Genomic DNA, 24,525 nt, shown 5'->3' with positions numbered 1-24,525 from the left:
GCATAGAAGACAGCTCAGGGCTCGCAGCAGGAAGGAGGAGGAATTAAAAGACTAAAGCTTTTAAATGCTATCACTTGTGCCACAAGATTACCCTGAAAAGGCAGATAGGTCAGAAAGTAGGACCAAATAGGGGATTTTCCAAAGGCTGCTATCTAACAGAGTTTAAAATATCCATAGATGGTATATATAAAAAAAATTCCATACACAGAAGAGCTTTCTCTTCCCCACCTTGCCTTTAGCATCTGGTAAACACTTTAGAAACTTAAAACCACTGTTAGTATGGCCAAATGTAGAACCGATAGAGGTTTTTCTTTCTTAAAAAATTGTATCCCAAATCTTTCCAACCAACAATTCTATTAATTATTTTAATTATGATTCCTCTGCATGGAAACCCAGTAAGGATCATCAGACAGGGCATCTCACTACTATCAGATCAATGCCAGTTGGGCAAAACCTGCATGATTCTGTGTCACTGAGAGGGAGGGAGAACAGTAAGAAACAGGAGTTGAAACTTATCCGTACCAAAGAGGAAAAGGAAACTCCTTTTCTAATCTATTCATTAAACAGGAAACAGCAGGTGGACGGTAAAAACCATCTGCTTAGAGCAGCAGCACAGACCCAGAGGCACACCAAAATCTAAAAACAAGTGCTCAGGAAAGCGTCTTGGCTCTGAAAGGAAGCGTCTCTCAGACCCTATCTTGTCTCTAGTTTGGAGATCAAAGCATTATAACTTCAGATAGTGATACTCTTGAGGGGGTGGACAGGGAAGGTCTGAGAGACCCAGATAATGAGGACACTAGGCAGCTAACTACACCACTATGTACAAATACACACATCAGTAAGAAAACGTCACCTCCAACCCTCAGCTACTTTAAACAAAGCATTGAAGTTCCAGGTTTTCCGAACAGGGGATATTTTAAAGGCTGTTAGCAGTTTAAAACATTGCAACACTGGCACAATATGTTACCTATTCTTTGTTTTTAATTACAGGGTAACACAGTAAACTCCAACACAAAGGTGGGGATGGAGGAGTGCAAAAGGAATAAAGAAAACAGAACCAGTATTTCACAAGAGCATCGAGCCAGCGATGAAGTAGCAGCTAATGCTTCGCAGAGTCTCGAGGGTAGAATTCGCTCAAGGTGCTCTGAGGGATTCTCTTCAGCATTTCTTTGGGGAAGATTCGGAGCAGTTGCCAGCCAATGTCCAAAGTCTCATAGACAGTGCGGTTTTCGTAAGGACCTTACAAAAAATTGAGATTAGATGAATAAAGGCCAAGTACTTCCAACTTCTCAGCGTTATTCAAAATTTATTGTTATGGGACTAGCACTGTGAGCATGAAGTATAAAAAAGACACACAAAGCAGGTAGGTCTCCCAGGACTGGATGTGACTTAATGTGGAAATGAGGGTCTAGACAATAAGTACCCCTGGGAACCAGAGAAAAGGGAGAAAGCCCGCGAGACGTTCGGCGGGTGTGTGTGTGTGTGTGTGTGTGTGTGTGTGTGTGTGTGTGTGTGTGTGTGTGTGTGTGTGTGTGTGTGTGTGTGTGTGTGTGTGTGTGTGTGTGTGTGTGTGTGTGTGTGTGTGTGTGTGTGTGTGTGTGTGTGTGTGTGTGTGTTTAACAACGGGTGGGATCTAAACACACTCCACTGAATAATGGAAACTAGACCCAGAGTTTTGTCCAGAGAGTAGTGAGAAAAGCAGTTTCCCAGGAACACAGGCTGACCTGAAGGAAGCTAATACAGATGCTTAGAAGGCCTTAAACGCCAATTAAGCACCTGAATAGGTCCATGTGAAAGTTTTCAAACTTGCTATTGTTATTATTATTCTTAATAGCAGAATCATTCTTATCCTGCAAATAAATCTCATTTTTTAACTAAGGAGTCAGAGTGGCTAGAGTTCTGCATCTCTTCTCTACCAGAACAATTTTTATCTTTTTAAGATGTTAAGGTTCTGCGTAATTTTTTTTTTTTTTTTTTTTTTTAGAAAACCCAACTATCATATGTTCTGGGGATTTTAATGTTACTTAAAAAATGTATCACATAAATAGAAAAGCGCACAAATCCTAAGTGTGTAGCTGATGCATTATTCCAAAATAAACACATCGTTTGTAAGTATCACTGAGGTCAAAAATAGAGTTTACCAGCATTAGCAGGGGTGGCAGGGAAGAGACCCAACAAAACAGCTTGAAAGCCCTACACATGCTATGTAATAAAAACCATTATAGACTTTTTAACAGAAGGACAATCAATAAAATTAATACTAAATTTACCCCGGCAATGGTATACAGAGAGTCAGGGAGACTGGTGAAGATGCTGGCACTAACGGCCAAGGATGATGGGACAAAGGTCTGGACTAGGTCTTGGGACACACAGAGTGGTCAGAGATCAGCAGCTTCAACATCACCCAGGAACCTGTCAAAATACAGGCTCTCTGGCCCCACCCAGATCTACCGAATCAGAATCTGCATTTCAACAGGATCCCTGGTAGATTCAAAAGCATATTCAATTTTGAGAAACACTGGCCTAAGTTGTTTTAATAGGAATGAAAAGAGAACAGGATAAGATGTTTTAAAGGCGAACAATGCAAATGAGCAAATATTTGATGACTGGAGGATAAATGAAGAGGGTTAAGAATGCCCAATTCCTGAGCTTGGGCTAACTAGGGTAATGGTCATGCCAAAGGTACACAGAAATTGAAAAGGGAATTGCTAGGCAGGTGGTCAGTTGGGAAAATACTTGGGTTCTCACCACGCCGAGCCAGAGAGGAATGGTCGCATAAACAAGGGCTTCCTAGCTGGAAGGCGGGACTAGAGCTTCAGAAAGAGGGGAGAGGCTCATACATAGGAAGTTAGTCGTCAGCACAGGGGGAAAAAAGCACAGAAAGAACAGGTAATTAAGCCTTTGGGAACACTAACAATTAAGAAGCAGGAAGATGAGAAATCAGGAGGATGAAAATAGATGGACTGGAAAAGTCCAAAGCCCCCAAAGCCAGAGGAGAGCATTGCAGAGAGGGTAAGAGGGAGGAGAAGTGGCAATGGAGGCAGGAGAGCAGAAGGCCGGTTGTAAGGGAGAAAACACAAGCCAGGAGCTAAATAAATGGAGAAAGAAACTGAAGGTACAGGGGAAGGAACCAGAGGGCTAAGAACAAAGACATGGCAGGTGGCTGCAAGAACCCTTTCTCTAATCAGAAGGAAAATTGTATGGAGACCAATGTAAATTCTCTCAGACTACGAAAGAAGTCCTCCTCAAAACTACATATGATGCTGTTTCTATTCATAGGAAAATAGTAATCTTACCCTGAGCAATGAAGTTCCTCTCAAACTTCTGCAGAAATTCCAAGTAAAGCAGATCATCTGAGGTAAGGGCTTCTTCTCCAACTACGGCTTTCATGGCCTGCACATCCTTACCAATAGCATAGCATGCATACTAAAGAGAAAAACAGGTTTACATGAACAGAGGTAAGGTTTTATAAATGGCAGTGGTACTCTGGGCTATGTAAGTGTATTGCTGTAGCTATCTTCACAGTATTTCACATTATTTCCAAACATAATTCACATAAAGTTCATATGCAAGTACTGGAAAGACTTGATTATACAGTAGTCTCACTAAGAAAGGAGTCTTCAGGCATGCAATACATAGACATTACTAACACTCTACAAAAAATACACTCCCTCAATATATCAGTGAGCTTACATTTTGTAGAGCATTTAAAAATCACAACTTACACAATAGGAGAAATCCATCTCTAAATTCTATTCAAAAAAAAAAATCTGTGTTATCACTAGGTTTATTTATCATTTCTACTTTAAGGTCAAATACAATCTCAGGACTATAGAAACCAAGGATTTCATAGAATATATACAGCTGTATCCCTTAGCGTTCTGGTGATTGCCTAATATGTTAAATAAAAAATTAGTTAGAATAGTCTTTCAGAAATACTCTATAATCAAGGTTACTAATAAAAACAATCGTCTTATGCCTTTTTTTTTTGTGGTACGCGGGCCTCTCACTGTTGTGGCCTCTCCCGTTGCGGAGCACAGGCTCCAGATGCACAGGCTCAGCGGCCATGGCTCACGGGCCCAGCCACTCCGCAGCATGTGGGATCTTCCCGGACCAGGGCACGAACCCGCAGCCCCTGCATCGGCAGGCAGACTCTCAACCACTGCGCCACCAGGGGAGCCCCGTCTTATGCCTTTTTTATTTAAAAACGACCTCATACAGCATTAGAGGTGGGTTTCAAGCATGTGATTTTAATCTTTGTCATGAGCAGTTATCCTTATGAAAAAGGCTCTAATGAATGTTTCTGTATTCCACTATTCTATATTATACATTCTATATTAAAATCCTACTTTGATGGGAAGAGAAAAAAAGTGATATGGAAGAAAGACAAGAGGTATAAGACAGGAGAATGAACTGTTTCTTTAAACACCATCCTGGAGAAAACATACGTACCAGCTGGTTAGATACATCAGCATGATCCTTCCTGGTCATACCTTCTCCAATAGCAGACTTCATTAACCGCGACAACGAGGGCAGCACATTAATAGGTGGGTAAATCTTGGGTAAAAGGGGAAGGGGGAAAATATTATATTTAAGTACAAAATTCAAGCTTTACTGGTAGTAAAGGAGGATTCTGAAACTCATTTTTATTGCTTAAATTGCATAAAACTGCTACATTTGTTTCCTAGATGATTCCTAATATCTTTTCTTGATAAGAAAAGGAAGTAAGAAACATTTTACAGGTTAAGATTTCTTTTGAGAATCAAATCCAAAAAGCAAAATCTACAAAATAGTACAAGGTTATATTAAAAAACTGAATTTTCAACATCTGCCTACAACATCAAATCCAAATGGTCTTCTGAACTCTGACTCATAAAATCACACATAAAAAGATTAACAATAATTTCACCTAAAAGGTGGCATCTATTAAAGAACCAATAAAAAATCTGTTTTTGATTATTCAGTCATAAAAATGAATGAAATCTTGCTGTTTGCAACATCATGGATGGACCTTTAGGGCACTATGCTAAGTGAAATAAGTCAGACAGAAAAAGATAAATACCATATAATCTCACATATATGTGACCTTAAAAAAGCAAACAAAAAAATGTCAAGCTCACAGACAGAGAACAGACTGGTGGCTGCCTGAGGCAGGGGATGAGCAAAATGGGTGAGGGAGGTTAAAAGGTACAAACTTCCAGTTATAAAATGAGTTAAGTCATGGGGATGGAACTTTCAGCATGGTGATTATGTACATTAATAATACTGTATCACATATTTCAAGGTAGCTAGAAGAGTGGCTCTTCAAAATTCTCATCACAAGAAAAAAAATTTTGCAACTATGTGAGGTGGTGGATGTTAAGTGGACTTATTGGGGTGATCATTCTGCAACATATACAAATATCAAATCATGACATTGTACACCTGTGACTAATGTAATGTTACGTCAATTATACTTCAATTTAAAAAATTTTAACAATAAAAGACAAAGAAAAAACTCTGAAAAATCTGTTCTTGTATTAATAACAAAAGTGGTAGATTATACTGTTATGGAACAGAAGACCCAAAAAAGTTCTTTGAACAACTCACTCCATTTTAAGGCATAATAAAGAAAGTGGAAATTTAATTCTTAATTCTGGCACTCTTTTCCACACCAGGATTTTAGTTTTACAGAAATGACAATTTTATAGCCATATTAAAAAGAATTCAATTTGATATTTTCTAAATAAATAATTCCTAAGAGCAAAGTCAGAGTCACTAATAAGAATAGATCTGTAGGCTTATAGCATCGTTCAACTGTCAAATACCTGTCTGTTGTGTAGCTGTCTGTCCACATAGATCTGCCCCTCTGTAATATATCCAGTCAAGTCAGGGATGGGGTGAGTGATATCTACCAGAGAAAGACACCTGATGTTAGTTAAAGTGTCCATCTCATATAAACAAAACCACAGGAAGTCAATCTGCACTACCTAAAACAGTGCTATATAAAATAGTTTTCTGTGATGATGGAAAAGTTCTTTATCTGTGCTGTCCAATATGGTAGCCACTGGTCAAATGTGGCTCCTGAACATGTGAAATGCAGCTAATGTGACTGAAAAACTTTATTTCAAACTTTATCTGATTTTAATAAACTTTATAATTTAAACAGCCAAATGTGGCTAGAGGTTACCGTATTGGCCAGTCTAACTTATCTGGTTGCAGCACAGTTAGACATGTGTTGACACAAGTTAAATTAGCTATATTCATAAAAAGTACTATTTCTCCTAGTTATGCTCTCTCTCCCCCAAATATAAATAAAGTTCCATTTTAAACACAAAGTTCATTTGCAGAGATTTGCCAATTTGATGTATACTGAGAGAACATTCTTAGTCCATAAGCTATCCCAGAGGGATACACAACATTTCAACATGGAAAATACGGGGAGGCTAAACAACTTAAGCAACACTGCACAGGCAGCACCAAGCAGGTCCTACAGAGCAATACACGTCTAAGTCTGTTAAATTACAGACAGTAATTTTGTAGCTGCTTCCTTGGAACAAATCATTTTCACATCAGAGGTAGTATTCAGACTGCCTGGGTTCTAAAGCCGCCACTTCCTAACTGTGACACTTTACCTCCCTGTGCCTCACGAGAGCATCTGAAGAGTCGCTATGAAGATCAAATGAGTCAAAACTTACAAAACTTACAAAACACTTAGAACAGTGCTCAGTTATAATGAGTTATTACTGTTTCTGAAAATATTTTGAAGAAGTGTTTTTAAAAGACTGAGATAAAGACAAAAAGACACTAACACAAGGGGAGTGCTCAAAGTCTCACCCGGGGGCTGCTGGGCAGACATCCAGGCAGGCACTGCACTATGCACTTACACACACATGATAAAACCAAGTAATTTTTAGAAAGTCTTTGACGATCGTTCTATCTCTATAGAGTCTCGTGGCATTTACTATTTATGCTCCATATCTGGCACTTAAGCTACCTTAAATTATTGATGCACATACATTTAAAAAATATCCACCTAGAATGAGTAGGTTACATTAAGTAGAGCCCATTAATTTTTAAAAAATTCGTTTCATCTAGACCAGTGTCCTGCAAACAGTAGACACTAAATACTAGCTAATAAATACAAATTACAAGAAAATTTTTCTACAAAAGAATAATAATTATGGGTAGTTTTGAAATGAAAAATTTTATTAGAAACAAATCACTAGGTAAGGTAAACTTCTGGAGGATAAACTCTCAAAAGAATTTCAACTCAAAAAGATAGATGGTCTGTCTTCTCTCTTAAAATCAAAGCCCTTACAACAATTAGGGATGCTATAATCCAAAGACCCAAAACTTACCATCGTTAGGCATGGTGAGAATAGGAATTTGAGTAATCGAGCCATTTCTACCTTCCACTCTACCAGCGCGTTCATATATTGTGGCTAAATCTGTATACATGTAACCTGGGAAACCTCGTCGACCAGGAACCTCTTCCCTGGCTGCTGAAACCTGACAGTGAGTCAAGGAGAACAATATCACATACCAGAAAATGAAAATTAAAGCTTGGTTAGAACACATTTGTTTGAACATGCCAAATTACAAAGTTGGAAATACCATCTTGTTCGTTTTAAATATCACCTCTAGAAATGATTTAGAAAAATCTAGCAACATAAATTCAGATTATTCTGCAACAAAAATGTTGACAACTGGGGACCAGAAGTTTTCTGCTAAAATCATACTGCCATAACACAAATCTTCAAATAGCTTGCTAGAAGAAAATCTGCTTCCAATTTTATAAATCAAAGGTAGTACATTTTAAAACTAAGAGAACATTCTCAGTTCACAAGATTTACTTCATGTTATGGATCTTGCCAGATTTACATAAGTTAATCCTGAAAAGATCAAAAGGGAAGGAAATACATATATCAGAAATCATCTGATGCATTTTACATACATTATTTAATTTAATCCTCACAACAACCCTATGAGGAAGTTAATGTTATTAACCCCAACTTACAACCAGAATCAAGGGCCAGATAATTTCCCTGGATCACGGCACAAGGTAAGAACAGTAATAAATGGTCTTTCTCTTAGAGACATGCACACTAGAATATATGCAAACATTTTAATCTATAGCCAACAAGAACTGTATATCATTAAGCCCAACTTCTAACTGCTACTTTGGTTCCTCCAAGAGTATGCTCCAGCAGTGCTACTCAAAGTGTGGCCTGCAGACCAGCTTTTATCAATGCGTAAGGAGATAATGTAGAAAGCAAGATAAACATATAGAAAACTTTAGTGGCAATTTGATAGAATAATTGTCTGTCGGATCTAATACTACTAATAAAAGAGTTTGTAAATTGTTTTTTTTTAAATTTTCACTTTTCTAATACTTATTTTTACTGCCTCTTAGAAAAGTATTTGTGATGGATGGGAGAAAAGAAGTCCTTCAATGAAAAAGCACTGTAGCCAAGTGAGATATGATGATGGACCTTAGGGAATCTTAAGCTAGATATTTATATAGCCTGTCTCTTCAGAAGTCTTCTTCCCTTTTTTGCACACTTAAAAGAGCAAGTAACTCAAAATTTCAGTAACTTGCATTAGAACAAACACCCCATACTTCTGGATGGTAACTGCTAGAATCTTACATTGTTTCTAAATAATCACTGAGTTTTCTGAAGGAAAAAAAAGTTCTGAAGAGGGTTCTGCCAGAGTATAGTCTTTACTTATGTAAATAAATAAAAATTTACATCATTAAAAATGAAATCCTTGAAAAGGGCTAAAAACTGACAGTCTGGACAGAGACAAAACTACCTGGGAGAGTAACTGATTAAATAGCTTGCATCATTTACTCTAAGAATCCAGTCTTAATCAATGGAGACAGTGAGAGCATGATAAATAGGCAAATAATTTAAATCTCGTCCTCTAATCATTTCAATTAGGTTGACAAAGTAATATTTTCTTTTCTGATTAATTAAGGTATTCTACTAATATATGAGCAATGCATTTTAAAAAACATGATTTAAAAAAAAAAAAGAAAACTTGCAGAGGGACAAGATAACCCTGACAAGATAATCCATTTTAATTAAGAAAAAAATTACCTCTCGAAGTGCTTCAGCGTAAGAACTCATGTCTGTTAGGATAACCAATACATGTTTCTCACACTGATAGGCCAGGAACTCGGCCGTGGTTAGAGCCAAGCGAGGAGTGATAATTCGCTCAATACTGAAATGAAACATTAAGTCCTACGTCACTCAAACAAAAACGCCAAAAACAAAACGATTCCAGAAATAATAGTACAGTCTCCCTTTTAAAGTTTCACATAAATTGAGGAAGGTTAAGCAATTATTACTTTAAAAGTTCTTAAGTAAGGCAGAATTCTTTTATGTATTTACATAATAAGAATTACTTAGTGCTACACAGCTAAATTGATTTATTTTATAAGTGCCCCATAATTTGTCAGAACTATACAGTTCTCAAAACTGAGCAAGAAAGGAAGAGAGAGAGAAGGAGAAAGGGAGGAAAGAAGTAGGGGCCAGATTTTGCAGGTAAGAGGAAAAGGTAATTTACTGAGTATGGACTGTGTGCGAGGTAACTTATACTATTATTTCATTTAATATGCACAACCCTGTGAGACAAGTATTATTTATCACATTTTATGAAAGAAGACACTGAGCTTCAGAGCCTAAGTGACTTACCCAAAACCAAATAACTTGCAAGAAGCAGAGCTGGAACTTAAAAACAGTTATCTCATACCTAGGCCTGTGTAGCTTTCACTGTAATGTTCTACCTCCTTAGTGTAAGGTGACATTTTTGACCAGAAGCCTGTATGAACAGGGGGAAAATAGATTTTTTTTTTTTTTTTTTTTTTTTGTGGTACGTGGGCCTCTCGCTGCTGTGGCCTCTCCCACTGCGGAGCACAGGCTCCGGACGCACAGGCTCAGTGGCCATGGCTCACGGGCCCAGCCGCTCCGCGGCACGCAGGATCCTCCCGGACCGGGGCACAAACCCGCGTCCCCTGCATCGGCAGGCAAACTCTCAACCACTGAGCCACCAGGGAAGCCCGCTCTATTTTTTGTTTACTTACGTTGGGTCGTTAGCCAAGTTCAAAAAGAGGCAGACGTTGTCCATTGAGCCATTTTCTTCAAAGTCAGATTTGAAGAACCGGGCAGTTTCCATGTTTACCTAAATGGCAATGACTTCATCAGTGCTGGGAGAAGAAAAATTCTCAATATTTCTTTCTTTCTTTTTTTTCCCCCCAAATATTTATTTCTGATGAAGGCCAAGCTATAGATCTGCACTGCTCCTTCTTTTAAAGGTTCAAGTACCCCCAAAACATTCACAAAAGCCAACAGAGTAAACAGCTTGCTTTGGGCACAAAGGGAATTATTCTTACATTCCAGTCAAATGCTAAATACTAATCCATGGTTTGCCCAAAATGCCAAGCTGCAGCTTCTCCGCCTAGAGATAAACTGAATAATATATGTGTAGTTTTCTACATTGTTCTAATAACACAAGCAATTTTACATTCCATACTAATCCACGGTTTGCCCAAAATGCCAAGCTGCAACTTCTCCGCCTAGAGATAAACTGAATAATATATGTGTAGTTTTCTACATTGTTCTAATAACACAAGCAATTTTACATTTCATACTAAAACAGAAAAAGATAATACTTACACCCATAGCAGCAAATACAATCGCAAAATTTTCCTCACTGTAGTCCACTACATCTTTGGATTTTTTTACCAAACCAGCCTGGCGACAGATTTGAGCTGCAATCTGATGAGGAGTACAAAAGAACTAAGTTAAAATCTAAAAGAATACTTCTACAACAAAATAACTTTTACCCTAAACTTTGGGGAACTGTAATCATAAATGAAACTGGGTTGTCTTAAAGGGCTTTACTCAATAAAACTATTTTGTAATTTTTGCAGATTCTTAAGAGTAAGCAAGAAGTCAGATATGTGTGGATAAAGAGTCAATGTAATTGGATTATATAAACAGTAACATTGGGCATTTACCTTGAAAATCCTATATTTGGTTTCTCACTAAGAGTGAAGCACTCAGAAATTCTTTCTTCTTGAATTTCATACCAAACAGATTCTAGTTCTCACCTCATTGTGCGGTAAGCCAGCAGCAGAGAAGATAGGAATTTTCTGCCCCCTAGCGATACTGTTCATGCCATCTATGGCCGAAATGCCGGTCTGAATCATCTCCTCTGGATAGATTCGACACTGAGGATTGATTGGCTGGCCTAATGCATTTCCAAAAGGGAAAATTTTAATATGTCTCTACATTAAGACTACAACCATACAAAGCATACAAAGCATTTCTTTCTACTCTTAAAAAATCAGTTATTTTTGAAATCTGAAACTGTTTAAATATTTTTTCCATTAATCTTTTGTAGATTCACAAATTATATGGTAGTAAAGTGAAACGTAAGGTATAGCAAATAAGAGAGAAATCCTAATTTCAAAGCCATTATGGCTTTTACATTTCAGATATATCCTGGTGATATTTTACAATAAATAAAATACAAAATTTTAAGATAACCTCTAGGAAAAATAAATGTATTAAATAATAAACAAAAAATAATTAATCAAACACGGAGTATGTTGGTTGTCTACTTAAAGTATCATAAAAATCACCCTTTATCTGACAAAGGTATAAGACAGATAGATGCTATTTTCCCCAAAACACAGAAATCCATTTTCTGTCCCTACCCATGATATCAAGGAAGTCTTCAGCCAGTACAACAGGACCTCTGTCGATGGGTTTTCCTGATCCATTGAATACCCGACCTGTTAAACAGTAACAAGACAGTACAGAGTGGACAGTGACTCAAATATTCATAATCTTTAAAAAGACTTCATGGAAATACGTTAAAAAGGAAACAGATCTCTGCTCAGAATGAATAATAACATCCGTTTACCAAGCATATCCTCAGACACTGGCGTTCGGAGAATATCCCCAGTAAACTCACAGGATGTCTTCTTGGCATCTATACCTGAAGTCCCTTCAAATACCTATCAAGAAAGAAAAGTAAACAGAAGGGTATAAGAAATTTAGACAATAAGCGCTTAAGATTTATTTGTCAGCCCTTATAAAGTAAAATACATCAAAGTACATACTACTTTTAGTATTATGAATAAAGAAGTGTTCATGGTGGACATGACCAAATTGTCAACCTCTTAACCAGCGTCATGCCTGCAGGCCAAACCCATCAAGCAAGCTAAGAATGTTTTTTACATTTTTAAAGGGTTGTTTTTTTTGTTTTTTTTTTACGGTACGCGGGCCTCTCACTGTTGTGGCCTCTCTCGTTGCGGAGCACAGGCTCCGGACGTGCACTCTGAACGGCCATGGCTCACGGGCCCAGCCGCTCCACGCCATGTGGGATCTTCCCGGACTGGGGCCCGAACCCGAGTCCCCTGCATCGGCAGGCGGACTCTCAACCACTGCACCACCAGGGAAGCCCAAAGGGTTGTTTTTTAAAAAAAAAAAGGAAAAAAAAAAGCGTAAGAACATGCATCAGAGACCTTAGGCAAAACCCTCACAAAGCCTAAAATATTTACTATCTGGTCCCTTACAGAAATTCTGCCGACCTCTGCTCCAGATCTACTTTTTAGGGCAACATGTTATTTGAGAAAACTGGCACTTCCTATAATCAGTAACATTAAAAACTAGGCATTATCAGAGACAATTTAAAGAAGTAGACTCAGATCTTGTTTTGGTTTCAGCCCAGAAGCTCTGAATTCTACTTTTCATCTCTCTCCTTCTATGTGACTATCATTTTATCCATTAAAAAAATTTTTTTAAAAAGCCATTTTACCAGTGGAGCTATTGGACTAGAATGGATATTGGTGGCTGGCATTTAGCAAGAAAACATGAAAAAATACTTTTCTTCCCTCACAGCCAGTAAACAGTCGGGTCCCTGGCTTAAGATTTTTCACCTTCGTGATGGTGCAAAAGCAATACACATTCGGTAGAAACCGTACTTCAAAACAATCACATGAGATATTTAACATTTTATTATAAAATAGGCTTTGTGTTATACGGTTTTGTGCAATTGTATGCTAATATAAGTGTTCTGAGCACCCTTATGTAAGCTAAGCTAAGCTATGATGTTCGGTAGGTTCTGTGCACTAAACGCATTTTCAACTCACAATATTTTCAGCTTATGATGGGTTTATCAAGATGTCACCCCACCTATAAGCTGATGAAGATCTGTATACTTATGTGGTAATTCCTAGAAAGAACTATTCATGTTTCTTATGTTTGCTGTGATCAGAAAAACGTTCACCTGGCCAGGTTTTGAAAGTGATGCTTACCTGAACCACTGCTTTGGAGCCACTAACTTCTAAAACCTGCCCACTCCTCTTCGTGCCATCGGGGAGTGTCAAGTGCACAATCTCAGCGTATCTGGGAAACTAAATAGGAAAAAAGTAAAGGCTCAATAACCAACATTTTAAAAGCTCCTCAAAATACTCTATATGCGCTATGTCTTTCACAGCATGTATGCACATGCAGACCCCATACCTCCCCAAAGCACACAGGTATACATCCAGAGTTTAGAATATCCTCAGGTAGTTTAAGTCCTTAAGACACTTATCACTGGCACATATACTGGCAAACACAACATAAGGTACAGAGGGAAGGATCTTAAATCTATGAAACCACAGGAATTAAACTCTTTCCTTCTGTGTATATGTTTTTAAGCTTTGAGACTACAGAAAGTTAAAAAAACTACATTCCCACTACTCAGAAATGATGTTTGCTTCTGGGCTGTGTAATCACCTTGTGCTTTGGGAGGACAGGAATAAAATGCAACTAAACAATAAAATAATTACTATTATAATAAATAATGCTAATATTCCCTCCTCAATCTAATTCTCCTAACCAGAAATGTATTCCTCTAATCCATTTTTAATATTTTAAATTGCATGTTTCCAAAAATATACTGTAGTGTTTCACTTACCTAAATGGTAACATACTAAATATATCATCCCGCAACTCGTTTTTTTTCCCACTTGACCGCACGTTTTGGATCTGGCATAGTAGTATTTACCTTATTTTATTAACATAATCTTTTGAAAAATGCATCACTACTTTGTGTGATGTGAAGGAAAACATCTGCCAATGCATCCGTGAATCAACACTGACTGTAGGACCCTTGATTCTGGAGATGCTAATATGAGTAAATGGGCATCTAGAATCAATGTTAGAACAGATATAGTTAAAATAAAATCAAGTGACACTACATTTTATTCAGCTGTTCTTCTACCACTGGTGTTCAAGGCTGTTCCAAATCTATACTACTACAAACATGTTGCAATGAACATTCTCACATATGGGCCCAAGTTTCCCTAAGGTAGCTGGTTACCTAGTGGTGGGCTATAGGCTGTGTCCATTTTTATGTGAAATTACTCTGCAAAGGAACCTTTTACTTTACCAACTCCCTAGTAGTATAGAAAAGTGTCTTTCCCCTACATCTTTGCCAATCTTATATTATTAACCTTTAACTTTTACCATTTTGATAAAAAAATAGTATCTTTCAATTTGCATTTTCCTGATTCTACTAATATTGAGCATCTTTTCATGTTTACTGACAATTCAAACTTCATTTCCTTATTAGTATCTTTTCCTCGCTTTTCAACTACATCTGCTTTTTCTTATTTACTTTTAGATAAGTTTCATAGATTCCGGATATTAATCCTTTTGCGAATATCTGCTCCCAGTCTTTCTTGTCTTTTAATTTTGTTTATGGTATCCTATTATACAGAAGTTTTTGCAATAAAATGACTTGTTTTCCTTTATGATTTGTGTCTTTAGTGTAGGAAAACCTTCCAATCTGAAGTCATAAAAATGGTTTTCTATATTGTCTTCTGATAGGTTTTTCATGTTTTGGTCTTTAATCCATCTGGATTTATTTTTGGTATGTAGTTGTATTTTTCTCATTTTTATTTTATTTTTTCATACAGGAAGCCAAATACCCCAACAATATTTACTGAGTGGCACAAATTAATTTGTGCTACAAGTAGCACGACTTGTAATGTAGCCTTTATCATTTACCAAGTCAAATTCTCAGGTATGAGGAGAGTTGGTTTTAAGAATCTTAACTTTGCTCCACTGAAATATCTGCTTACTCCCTCACCAAATCTTTATTCTTACTCTATTTCTAACTGATTTTGTTACCTGGAGAGAATCAACATCTTTTCTATTCTGAGTCTTTTCATTCATGAATGTGGAATCTCCACTTATTTGAAGTCTTCTTTTATGTCTTTCAACAAAGTTTCACAGTTTTTTGTAAAAAGTTCCTAATTATTCTAGTAGTTACTTCTGGCGTACAAAACACTACTGATTTCTACAGACATCCTCTGTATACAGCAACACCGTTTTACACCATTGTTTCTAATAGTTTGTCCACTGAATGACTTGTGTTTTCTGTTTAATTAATCGTACTACCAAGAAATGATGACAGCTGTGCCTTTTCCTTTTTAATCCTTTTATCCTCTAATTTCTTTTTCCCACAGCATTGGTTAGGGTCCAAGCACAAAGACAGAACAAAGATGGATAGCGGTGGTGACAACAGGTGTCCTCATCTTGTTCCTGATTTAAATGGGAATGTTTCTAGAGTCTCTCCTTAAGTACGCTGTTTGCTGTAAGTTATGGTGGATATCCTTTAAGAGGTTTTAAAAGTTTAAAAGTTCTATCCCTTATTTCTAAGACCTCCTTCTTCTTTTGTTTGTTTGTTTTTTTTTTTTTGTTTTGTTTTGTTTTTTTTTAGAAACAAGTAATTTTATCAGGTACCTTTTCGGTATTTACTGAGAAGAGCGTAAGCTTTTTCTAGCTTAATCTATGAATGACCTGAACTATACTGACATTTGCTAATATCAAATCATCTTTGTACTACTGGGATAAATTCTACTTTGTCATAATTCTGTTGAGTTTTTAAAGTATATTTTTGCTAATATCCAATATATGAGAACACTTTTATTTAGAATTTTGGAATCTGTGCTTGTGAATGAGATTAGCTACATTGTTTCTTTTCTGATACTATCCTTTGTCTGGTTTGGGAATCAAAGATGCGCTACCTTCAGAAAATGAGTTGGACAGCAGTCTCCATCATCATCTATTCTGATACAATTTGTATAAAATTATCTATTCCTTGATACTATCTGTATGCTTTAAGTTAAAAACAGGAGCCAAAAACTAAAAACAAACAAAAAACACTCTAAATCTGGTGGTATAAAGCCATTCTTACAACTACATAAACTTTTTTCCTCAGCTGGAGTTATACCCCAAACAAACATTCAATAAAACTTTTTCAGCTTTCTTAAAATTACTTCCTCCACGATGTTTTCTAAGTCCTTCCCATTATTGACTCTCATAACATCCTGCACTCACCCTTCATAGCACTTAACAATTAGACATTTATGTATTTGCATTTTGGGTGCTGAGTTCAGCGCTTAACATAGTTGAAGCATGAATGTTTTTAACTGTTTTTGAAAATATACTTACTAATATAAAAGCTTCATATTTTTAAAATATGAGTCAAAAATTTTATCCAATAAAAAGTATATAAAAAAGAAGAAATAAAGGACAAAGAAGCAAATAATGCTTTCAATACTTCCTCAAAAAATAAAAGGGTATGCTTCATCCTTTCACCAAATATTAACAGGCACCTGCCTAAACCTTGTACAACTTGTATACTGAGGCTTTGAATCAAACTTCAGACTAGTATGAAACTGTGGCCAGGGGTAAGCTATATGCTTAATCTTGCCATTAATTTGTATAGGTACCTTGTCATGCACAAAAATATCTTAGTGATAAAGCTGAAGAGTCAGTGCACTTTGCCCTTTCTTTTAAGAAATGTTTTTCAATTTATTTTCTGCTTCCAGAGGGGCCACATGCCAAACATACTTGTCATTACTTCTCTCAACAAACTAATAACTGTGTACCTTTACTCCTGATCCACTCCCAACAACAACCAATGCAGAATTACCGTTCTACAGAGCATATTATACAAATTATCTGCTCTGAAGATATTTTAATCACTGAACTCAGGCAGGAGGCTTCACCCAGGGTGAAGTCTATTCAATTATAGACTATATTCTATGCCTCTTTTTCTAAGATAATTCTTATGTATAGGTGTGGCTAAAAAACCCCATGTAACTAAAGAGTCTTTCAACAAACTGAATAAGTAAAAACTATTCTCTGCTTATGGTTTTAGTCACTGTTGAGATAATCTGTTGTTTATTCATTACTTGAATACCAGTGTCAGGCCCTCAAAGACAAAAGTAACATTGTTTACTCACTCAAAGACCTTAAAATTTAGTAGAGAAGACAAAAATGTAACAAGTAGTTATAACACACAGTAGTCTATGACAAGAGCCACAAGATACCGTATATCTAAATAATATCCTACAAGTCATAAAACACAAATATTACTGTTGTTTTCCTAATAAAACTGTGAGGTATGATTAACAAGCAAATAAAATTGTAAATTTTACAGACAAGGGACTCAAAGCCACAAACAGAATCCACAAAAGATCCAGTACTAGAATCCCATCTTCTGACTTCTGATCTAAAATTCTTGTCTCCATATAGCACTGACATTCTGACCAAGGAATGGCTTAAAAAAATCAAAACAAAAGACTTAAAGTGTACTAAACAGTACTTAATACTATGCTTTTAACTTCATAAATGGTTAGACGATAATGATAGTGGTATTACCTTAACATGATCTAAGATCACTAGTGGACCATTAACTCCTGATACTGTCTTGTATGCTGGAAAGAAACACAAAAAAGTCAGTTCTTGTCAAACAGGACAACAGTCTAAATGATCTCTCTGTTATTACCAAAAAAAACCTCTCTCTATCATATCTATTATATGGAGCACTCAGAAAGTATGAAATTTTTCACTGAATTTATAAAATTTGCCTGCATCTCTACAACTTCTCATAATCCCCTTCATCAAACCAAAACCATTTTAAATTCTTACTATAAGTCACATTGTTTCAAGGACCAGGATACAAAAACAAAGGTAAAGAGGGAGAGTTCCCACAGAGTTCACAATTTTATATGGAGAAGGGGTAGGTAAGGGCTCTACCAGGTGTGCTGAGGGTCAGTGGGAGCACAGGAAAGACCCTGCAATGGTTCTTACTTAGAAAAGAAAAAGCTTTACAGAAAAGGTAGCACTTAGTAAAGTAGGTAGAGAAGAAGAAGGGAATCAGTAACTTTAAGCAGAACTGACAAAACTCACAAAAGAAATCTGACAAAATGTAGTCTGTTAAGATAAAATGCCATGATTAAATAGTATCATAAAAACTACGAAAAAAAAAAGGAGTTTATGAAGGCAGATGGAATGAAAGGCCAGAGATCATATAAGCATCCTTTAAAGAAAAAAAAAGTCAAACGTTACTGTCATTGTAGAAGCTTATATTTTCTACTGCAAATTATGCCCTAGCAACAAACTACCCAAATCTCTCGTTTTAGAAAGGAGGTAGCTATCATTGAATTGTATCACACCTACATACATGCCGAGTATAATGAATGGTAATCAAGTATAAATCAGAACACTCAGGAAAGCAATTCTAACAATGTCAGACTTGACTAAATTTCATAATCAGAAAAGCTGAAAACACAAATGAAATAAGTGTTTACAAGACCTAAAATAACGTGTAAGAAGCTGTCAACCAACTGGGAATTTTTCACTTGCTTGATTTCTTATGATGTCTTAGACAGAAATTTCTGGCATGAATGTAGAGTCCCAAGAATGAGGAAACCATTTAATAACCAGTCTGTCCATTCAAGGGGCTTCAGAATTTAAAAACATAATTTCTTCAGCCAGGAAGCAAGTGCCCTGGTAGAAACACTGAGACAGGGCAAGCAAGCACTGTCAGGAACCCTAGTCTTTCATACTGAGGACCTTTAAATCCTCACACCAAATATTTGCTTGAATACATTTGTAATTGTAATGATCAACAGAGGCCCCTAATTACTTTTTTTTTCAACCTTAGATAAAAAGCAAGTCACAAATTTTAAATGTTAAGCTATTTGAATGGATGGCAATGTAAACAAATTAATCATGCCTCCAAGATTATTAGAAATATCCCAGTTGTCATATATTCTGCTACTTTTATATTAATCCTCTCCATTGTTTTAAAATAATCTAATACTCTTAAAAATAAGCCCTACCCCTAAAACAATTTCTTCATTGTTCTCATTTTATTTTATTTTTATTTTTGGCCTTGCCACGCGGTTTGCAAGATCTTAGCTCCCCGACTGGGGATTAAACCCACGCCATGGCAGTGAAAGCGCCGAGTCCTAACCACTGGACCGCCAGGGAAGTCCCTCACTGTTCTCATCTTAAAAGAATCCAAATACTGTTTTTCAATTACTTTCTAAAATTGCTATGTGGATATGCAAAGTGAACTACATCAGAAACATGTTTTCTTGGCACCCAGGTTTGAAAACGATAGAAACATAGACCTTTTCAAAACCTAAACAGCTGGGAATGAGAGTAGGGAGTGGGCCAGTGGAGGTGTGGGAATTCAGTTTTGAGATTTACAGGCAACTGTTTTGAATAAAATGTAACATCAGTAACATGCTTCAGGTTCTGAAATTCTCTTTACTTTCCGGACAAGATTTGTATCTCCTTTGAACTTTTAACCTCTACAACAATGATCCTTTAGAATCTCATGTTTAAATTCAAGTTCATTCAAATTATGAAGTTTTGCCAGTCACAAGGCAAAAAGCATGACCAAGAAAAAAGAAATGCTAGTCATTGCTTTTCCTGGAAACAGTGAATCAAGTTGATTTCAACTATAGAAGACAAGATTCTACTTCATCAAAAGCAGTCTCCAAATTTGCCACAATGTATGTAGCCTTTAAAAAAGCTAGTAACCATTGGAATTAATTAATAACAAAACTACCAATACACATTTAAAAAGTACTTGTCAGGAATTCTTTTTTAATCTCCATGACAGGTCTGTGAGCTAACAAATATTATTCCAAGTTTTACAAGAGAAAAATGATTCTCAGAAATTAAGTAACTTGCCTAAGGATCTGAACTTACACAGTCTGCCTCCAGTCACTTTTTCTTTGACTCTGGGCTACAGCTCAAATTCTAAAACTGAACTGGTCATTTTTTGTGGTCGGAGGCACTCTTGTATCATTACCGAAAAATAATCTTTCTCCAGTGGAGTGTAGCCGCTAGAAAAGTTATAGCAGGAAAGGAAGAAGAAACTAATGGAGATGCCTCAGCAGTTTTCTGTCAGTGGAAAGCATCAGGAGACCACTTCAGATACAAACCAGAGGTTAAGCAACATGCTTGGTTTAAATTAAAATGGGATGCAAACTAAACTAATAAATGTTATAATCCAAACTAAATAAAAAATACTACCGGACGAAACTGCTTCACACTTTACAGAGCATCTGCAGATAGGTTACCTTTTCAGTTTCACAAAACACTGGGAGGTAGGCAAGGCTGATAGACCTACTCCACACTTAAACTACATCTATGAGAAATCTGTTACTAAATGGAAGAGCCAGGATTAAAATTATTTTTGTTTGTTTGTGGCCCACCCCCACCAATTCTAAGTTTATACTCTATGACCCTTAGTCTCCAGTATAACTTAAAAATATGGAGATAACACAGTTCCTAGCACTTGGACTACAAATAGGGAGTAGAAAACAGTTTATATACGAACTATAGCTCCTTTCCACAATAGTAAAACTACTGGGGGGCGGGAACAAGCAGAGAAAATAATATCAAATATCACCTTTTATCTCTCAACAATATTTACCCAGCTTTTCTCACCATTAGTATTAACAGCCCAAAGCAGAGACAACAATTTAGATTAAAGCTGCCAAAGACATAAAGCTGCTCTTCAATACCCATTCACAAATTACATAAATATTCCTGTGTTTAGAAACAATAATGACCACGCTTCTCTTGAAAATTCCAAATGAATAAGAACTTGGGTCTGCAGGGGATGATCAGAACTTCTGAAAACACAGCAGACACATGTTTACATCTTTGATCCCGAATATTTATGAAGACAATAAATATTTATGGAGTAACATTTAAAACCCAAAATCTACAAAGATTTTAAGAAGCACATATTTTGTTAGATGACATCCTCTTCCTCCTACAGGATATGAGATTGTTCAACAGAACACTACTTAATGATTGTGAAACTTTCAAAGAGAAAATTCAACAGTCATTGCACAATAAGAGATCTAGTCCTTCAGCCTCCACCTTATTAGCAAAACAAAACCAGAACAATCATCTTCTATTGTGCAAGAAAAGTAAAGACCCACACTTTTGTAGTGGGCAAGGAGGGAGAGGTTCTAGAAAAAGGCAGGCCGACCATTCCTTTACCGTACTTTTCACTGAGGCTAACTATGCTTTATGACATAAGAAACGTTAAGATTAGTTGATCTAGGATCTTGAGAACAAAGGAGATTATCTAATCCAAAATGTTTAACATCCAAAAGCTCTTCATATATTATTGAACCTTGCTCAAAGTTTAAAAGGATATCAAGTTTTCTTTCCTTGTGACTTTAGAAATTCAACGGATGTGCTCAAGATTATTTCAAGCCTGCATATCTCATTTTGCATCTCTTGTTAACGGTCCCATAATCCTGAAGTTTTTTAAAACCGGGATCCAATCTGTGCAGTGGAACTGCCAATAATTCCAGGCCTTTGTTCAAAAAGCACACATTAAATAACTATAACTTTTTACCTAGGATGGTAACATCGATCTTTAATCAGAAAAATTAAGAATATTTATTCAGAAGCAATTAAAAGTGTTAACCAGAATCAAGAATGTGGCAATATAGGAAAAAGATGACATTCAAGTGCAGTTAGCTGTTAGCCTAAGTATGATATCATTTGTGCTTTTTAGAATAACCCAGACACAGAAGTGAAACTCAAACTAAGTACCCCAACTCCCTACTCTGGTTCCATCCACATTAAGGTTCCATATACTAAACTATTAGAACAAGGGGTTTAAATGCAAGTTATACAATTACAAAACACAATGCTTCTATGTGCCAACACTGCGCTAGGCACTGAGAATACAGAAAGGATTCCTGAACCCTAAAGTTTCAGTTTTAAGCATTATGTCGCAACCATCTTGTCAGGAGGAATCTCATCCGGAGAAGTTCTTCAGTCACTGGCTAAGCACACACAGAATGTTGAGAAATCATACTCATCTCCCTTAAGGGTTCACAACCTCAATCATGGAGTACTCTTTAAACTATGTTATTATTTCAATTGATACTCTGAGTTGAGATTGAGTGAATAAATTTTATGGAAAAATGACTACTGCCCCTTATAATCTTTTCCTAGAAGCACCACTAATGTCTTATCTGTTCTACCCAAAGAACAGCAAAGCATACAAATGCAATTCATAAAAGAGTATTTGTAACTGTTAGGCACAAATTTATTGTCATAAGAATGCAACATCTGTCAATTTCTCGAAACGTTCAGCTCATGTAAACTCCCAACAGGCATTCTCTAATGCAAATAATTTCCATTATAGAAAGCACATGGGGAGGGGGAATAAATTAGGAGTTTGGGATTAAAATATATACACTACCATATATAAAACAGATAACCAACAGGGAACTACTGTATAGCACAGGGAACTATACTCAATATCTTGTAATAACCTCTAATGGGTAAGAATCTAAAAAAGAATATATATACTTATATAATATATGTAACTGAATCACTTTGCTGTGCACCTGAAACTAACACGTTATAAATCAACTATATTTCAATTAAAAAAAAAAAACACATCTCTGCAAACCATAGAATCAAGTCTTTTCTTTCTTCCTTACACTGCAGTGATGCCACATGACCTGACCCAGTGACTGATGAGGATGGGATTTGTCAGGCAGGAGAGCGCCCAGACTGAAACCCTTCATCTGAAATTCTTTTTAACCAATGAGCCACCCACAAAGAGGTACTGTGGCAATTAACCGGTGCAAATACAGTCTCACCACGTTGGAAAACATCAGGTGCTTTCCTAAGTTTTAAAGAGTCTACTTTCAGTGCTCATCCTCGGTTCCTAAGCAAACTGTGAAGAGATCTGATGCTACACAATTTTATTGTTTAGTAATCAAGAACCATTTCTTTCGGAACGGCTGAACAGTCCACTTAAGCCTGGTTTATTAAGGTCTTTTTACAATCACAACACTTAAACATGCTTATGCATACGCTTTGCATATATGCTACATAATACGGGCAAAGCTTCTTGTCTTCTCCTAGATAGCCTTGCACTCAAGTTAATGGCAGAAAAAAGGTCCAGCAAGAATTAAGAAACCTGGAATTTTCCTGCTCTGTCAGTAATTAGGGGTCTAAAGCCTGGCAAGCCCTGTCCCTTTCAGAACCCTAGGCTTCTCACTGTAAAATGAGAGGGTTAGACTAGATGACCCGCAGGGTACTTTTCAGCTCTAGCTTTCTCTGATATCTAGGTGTCCTCCTGTGGAGCAGCTTCTCCACTGAACAACATCTCCCTCTGGCTGTGGGCCTGACCTCCGTCCACGAAAGGCCTGAGCACGTCAGCGATGACACTACACCGTCCCCCTCGGCAGGAGCTCAGGACCTGCCCTGAGGTCCACACCCGAGGCAGGGGGAAGGGGAGGGGCGGTTCCCTCGACCCCTGCAGATACAAATGAGGTCAGCAGAAGATTAGGATAAGAGCGGCAAGAAGTGGCCTTCACTCAGAGACAGGAAGCAAGCGCCTGAGCATGCTCCAGCCTCGGGAAACTGGAGAGCACCGGTGGGGCAATAGCCAGGAGACCACCAACCCAGGAAAAAGTTCCCGTTGGTGCTCTTCCCCTTAGCCCACCCCTGGCACGGAAACTAAGGTACACTCAAATCGCCTTCTAGAGACAGACGTCGGAGTAGGGCGACGCAAGAGGGAAAAACAATCCCCCCATCCCACCCCTCTGGCTAAGCAGGTGAGTGGGAGCAAGGGGCTGGGCTAAGAGCAAAGACAGGATTCGTCTTGCTCTCTGATACTCACTGAGACGAGGTTGGGAGAGGTAGTTCCGGCTAACTGCCAGCGCCTGTTCTCGAGACCCCACCACGGGCCCACTGGTGGGTACGGGAAGCTCAGGCGCGGCCCCGTTCACGATGCCCCGCATCGCCCGCAGCGCCATCTTGTCTCCTCCGTCCCGACTGGCCCCGCAGTGGCGCCGCGCAGGCGCAGATATAGCTGAAGCAGCCCGCGCCCCGCTCCACGCATGCGCGCTGAGGAGTCCCCGCCCACTGAGCTGCACCCGGCCCGCGGACTCGTGACTTGGCTCGGCGTGGGCGGGGCTCAACCCGCGCCCTCCGCTAGAGGAGCTGACCAGCGTGCTGGGAGGAGGACGCCGGGCCAGGGAGAGGGTTCCAGAGAAAGGCAAGAGTTAAGGGAGAAGGAGAAGAAAGGAGGGAGAGGGAAGAAAGGCAACTTCGTGCAAGAAAACGTCAACGGCATTTCATGACATTGAATGTAGAGACCTCAAGTTCTAAAAAAACA

General features: G+C 37.6%; 1 protein-coding gene across 1 annotated transcript; it reads right to left on the bottom strand.

The window, feature by feature from the left end:
* Positions 1-968: 968 nt before the first annotated feature.
* Positions 969-24,163, bottom strand: ATP6V1B2 (ATPase H+ transporting V1 subunit B2; the record flags this gene model as incomplete). Its single annotated transcript, XM_079705721.1, has 14 exons — positions 969-1,239; positions 3,297-3,426; positions 4,453-4,557; positions 5,808-5,890; positions 7,341-7,491; positions 9,084-9,207; positions 10,070-10,167; positions 10,662-10,763; positions 11,099-11,238; positions 11,708-11,785; positions 11,917-12,010; positions 13,313-13,411; positions 17,718-17,773; positions 24,028-24,163. 14 exons carry the CDS (start codon positions 24,161-24,163, stop codon positions 1,100-1,102), a joined length of 1,536 nt encoding a protein of 511 aa, XP_079561847.1. The 3' UTR covers positions 969-1,099.
* Positions 24,164-24,525: the final 362 nt, after the last annotated feature.

The sequence above is a fragment of the Hyperoodon ampullatus genome (genome assembly GCF_949752795.1).
Source record: "Hyperoodon ampullatus genome assembly, chromosome: 6".
NCBI lineage: Eukaryota > Metazoa > Chordata > Mammalia > Artiodactyla > Ziphiidae > Hyperoodon > Hyperoodon ampullatus.
Note: the sequence above shows the minus strand (reverse complement) of the source record. Positions and strands in the feature narration are given on the sequence as shown.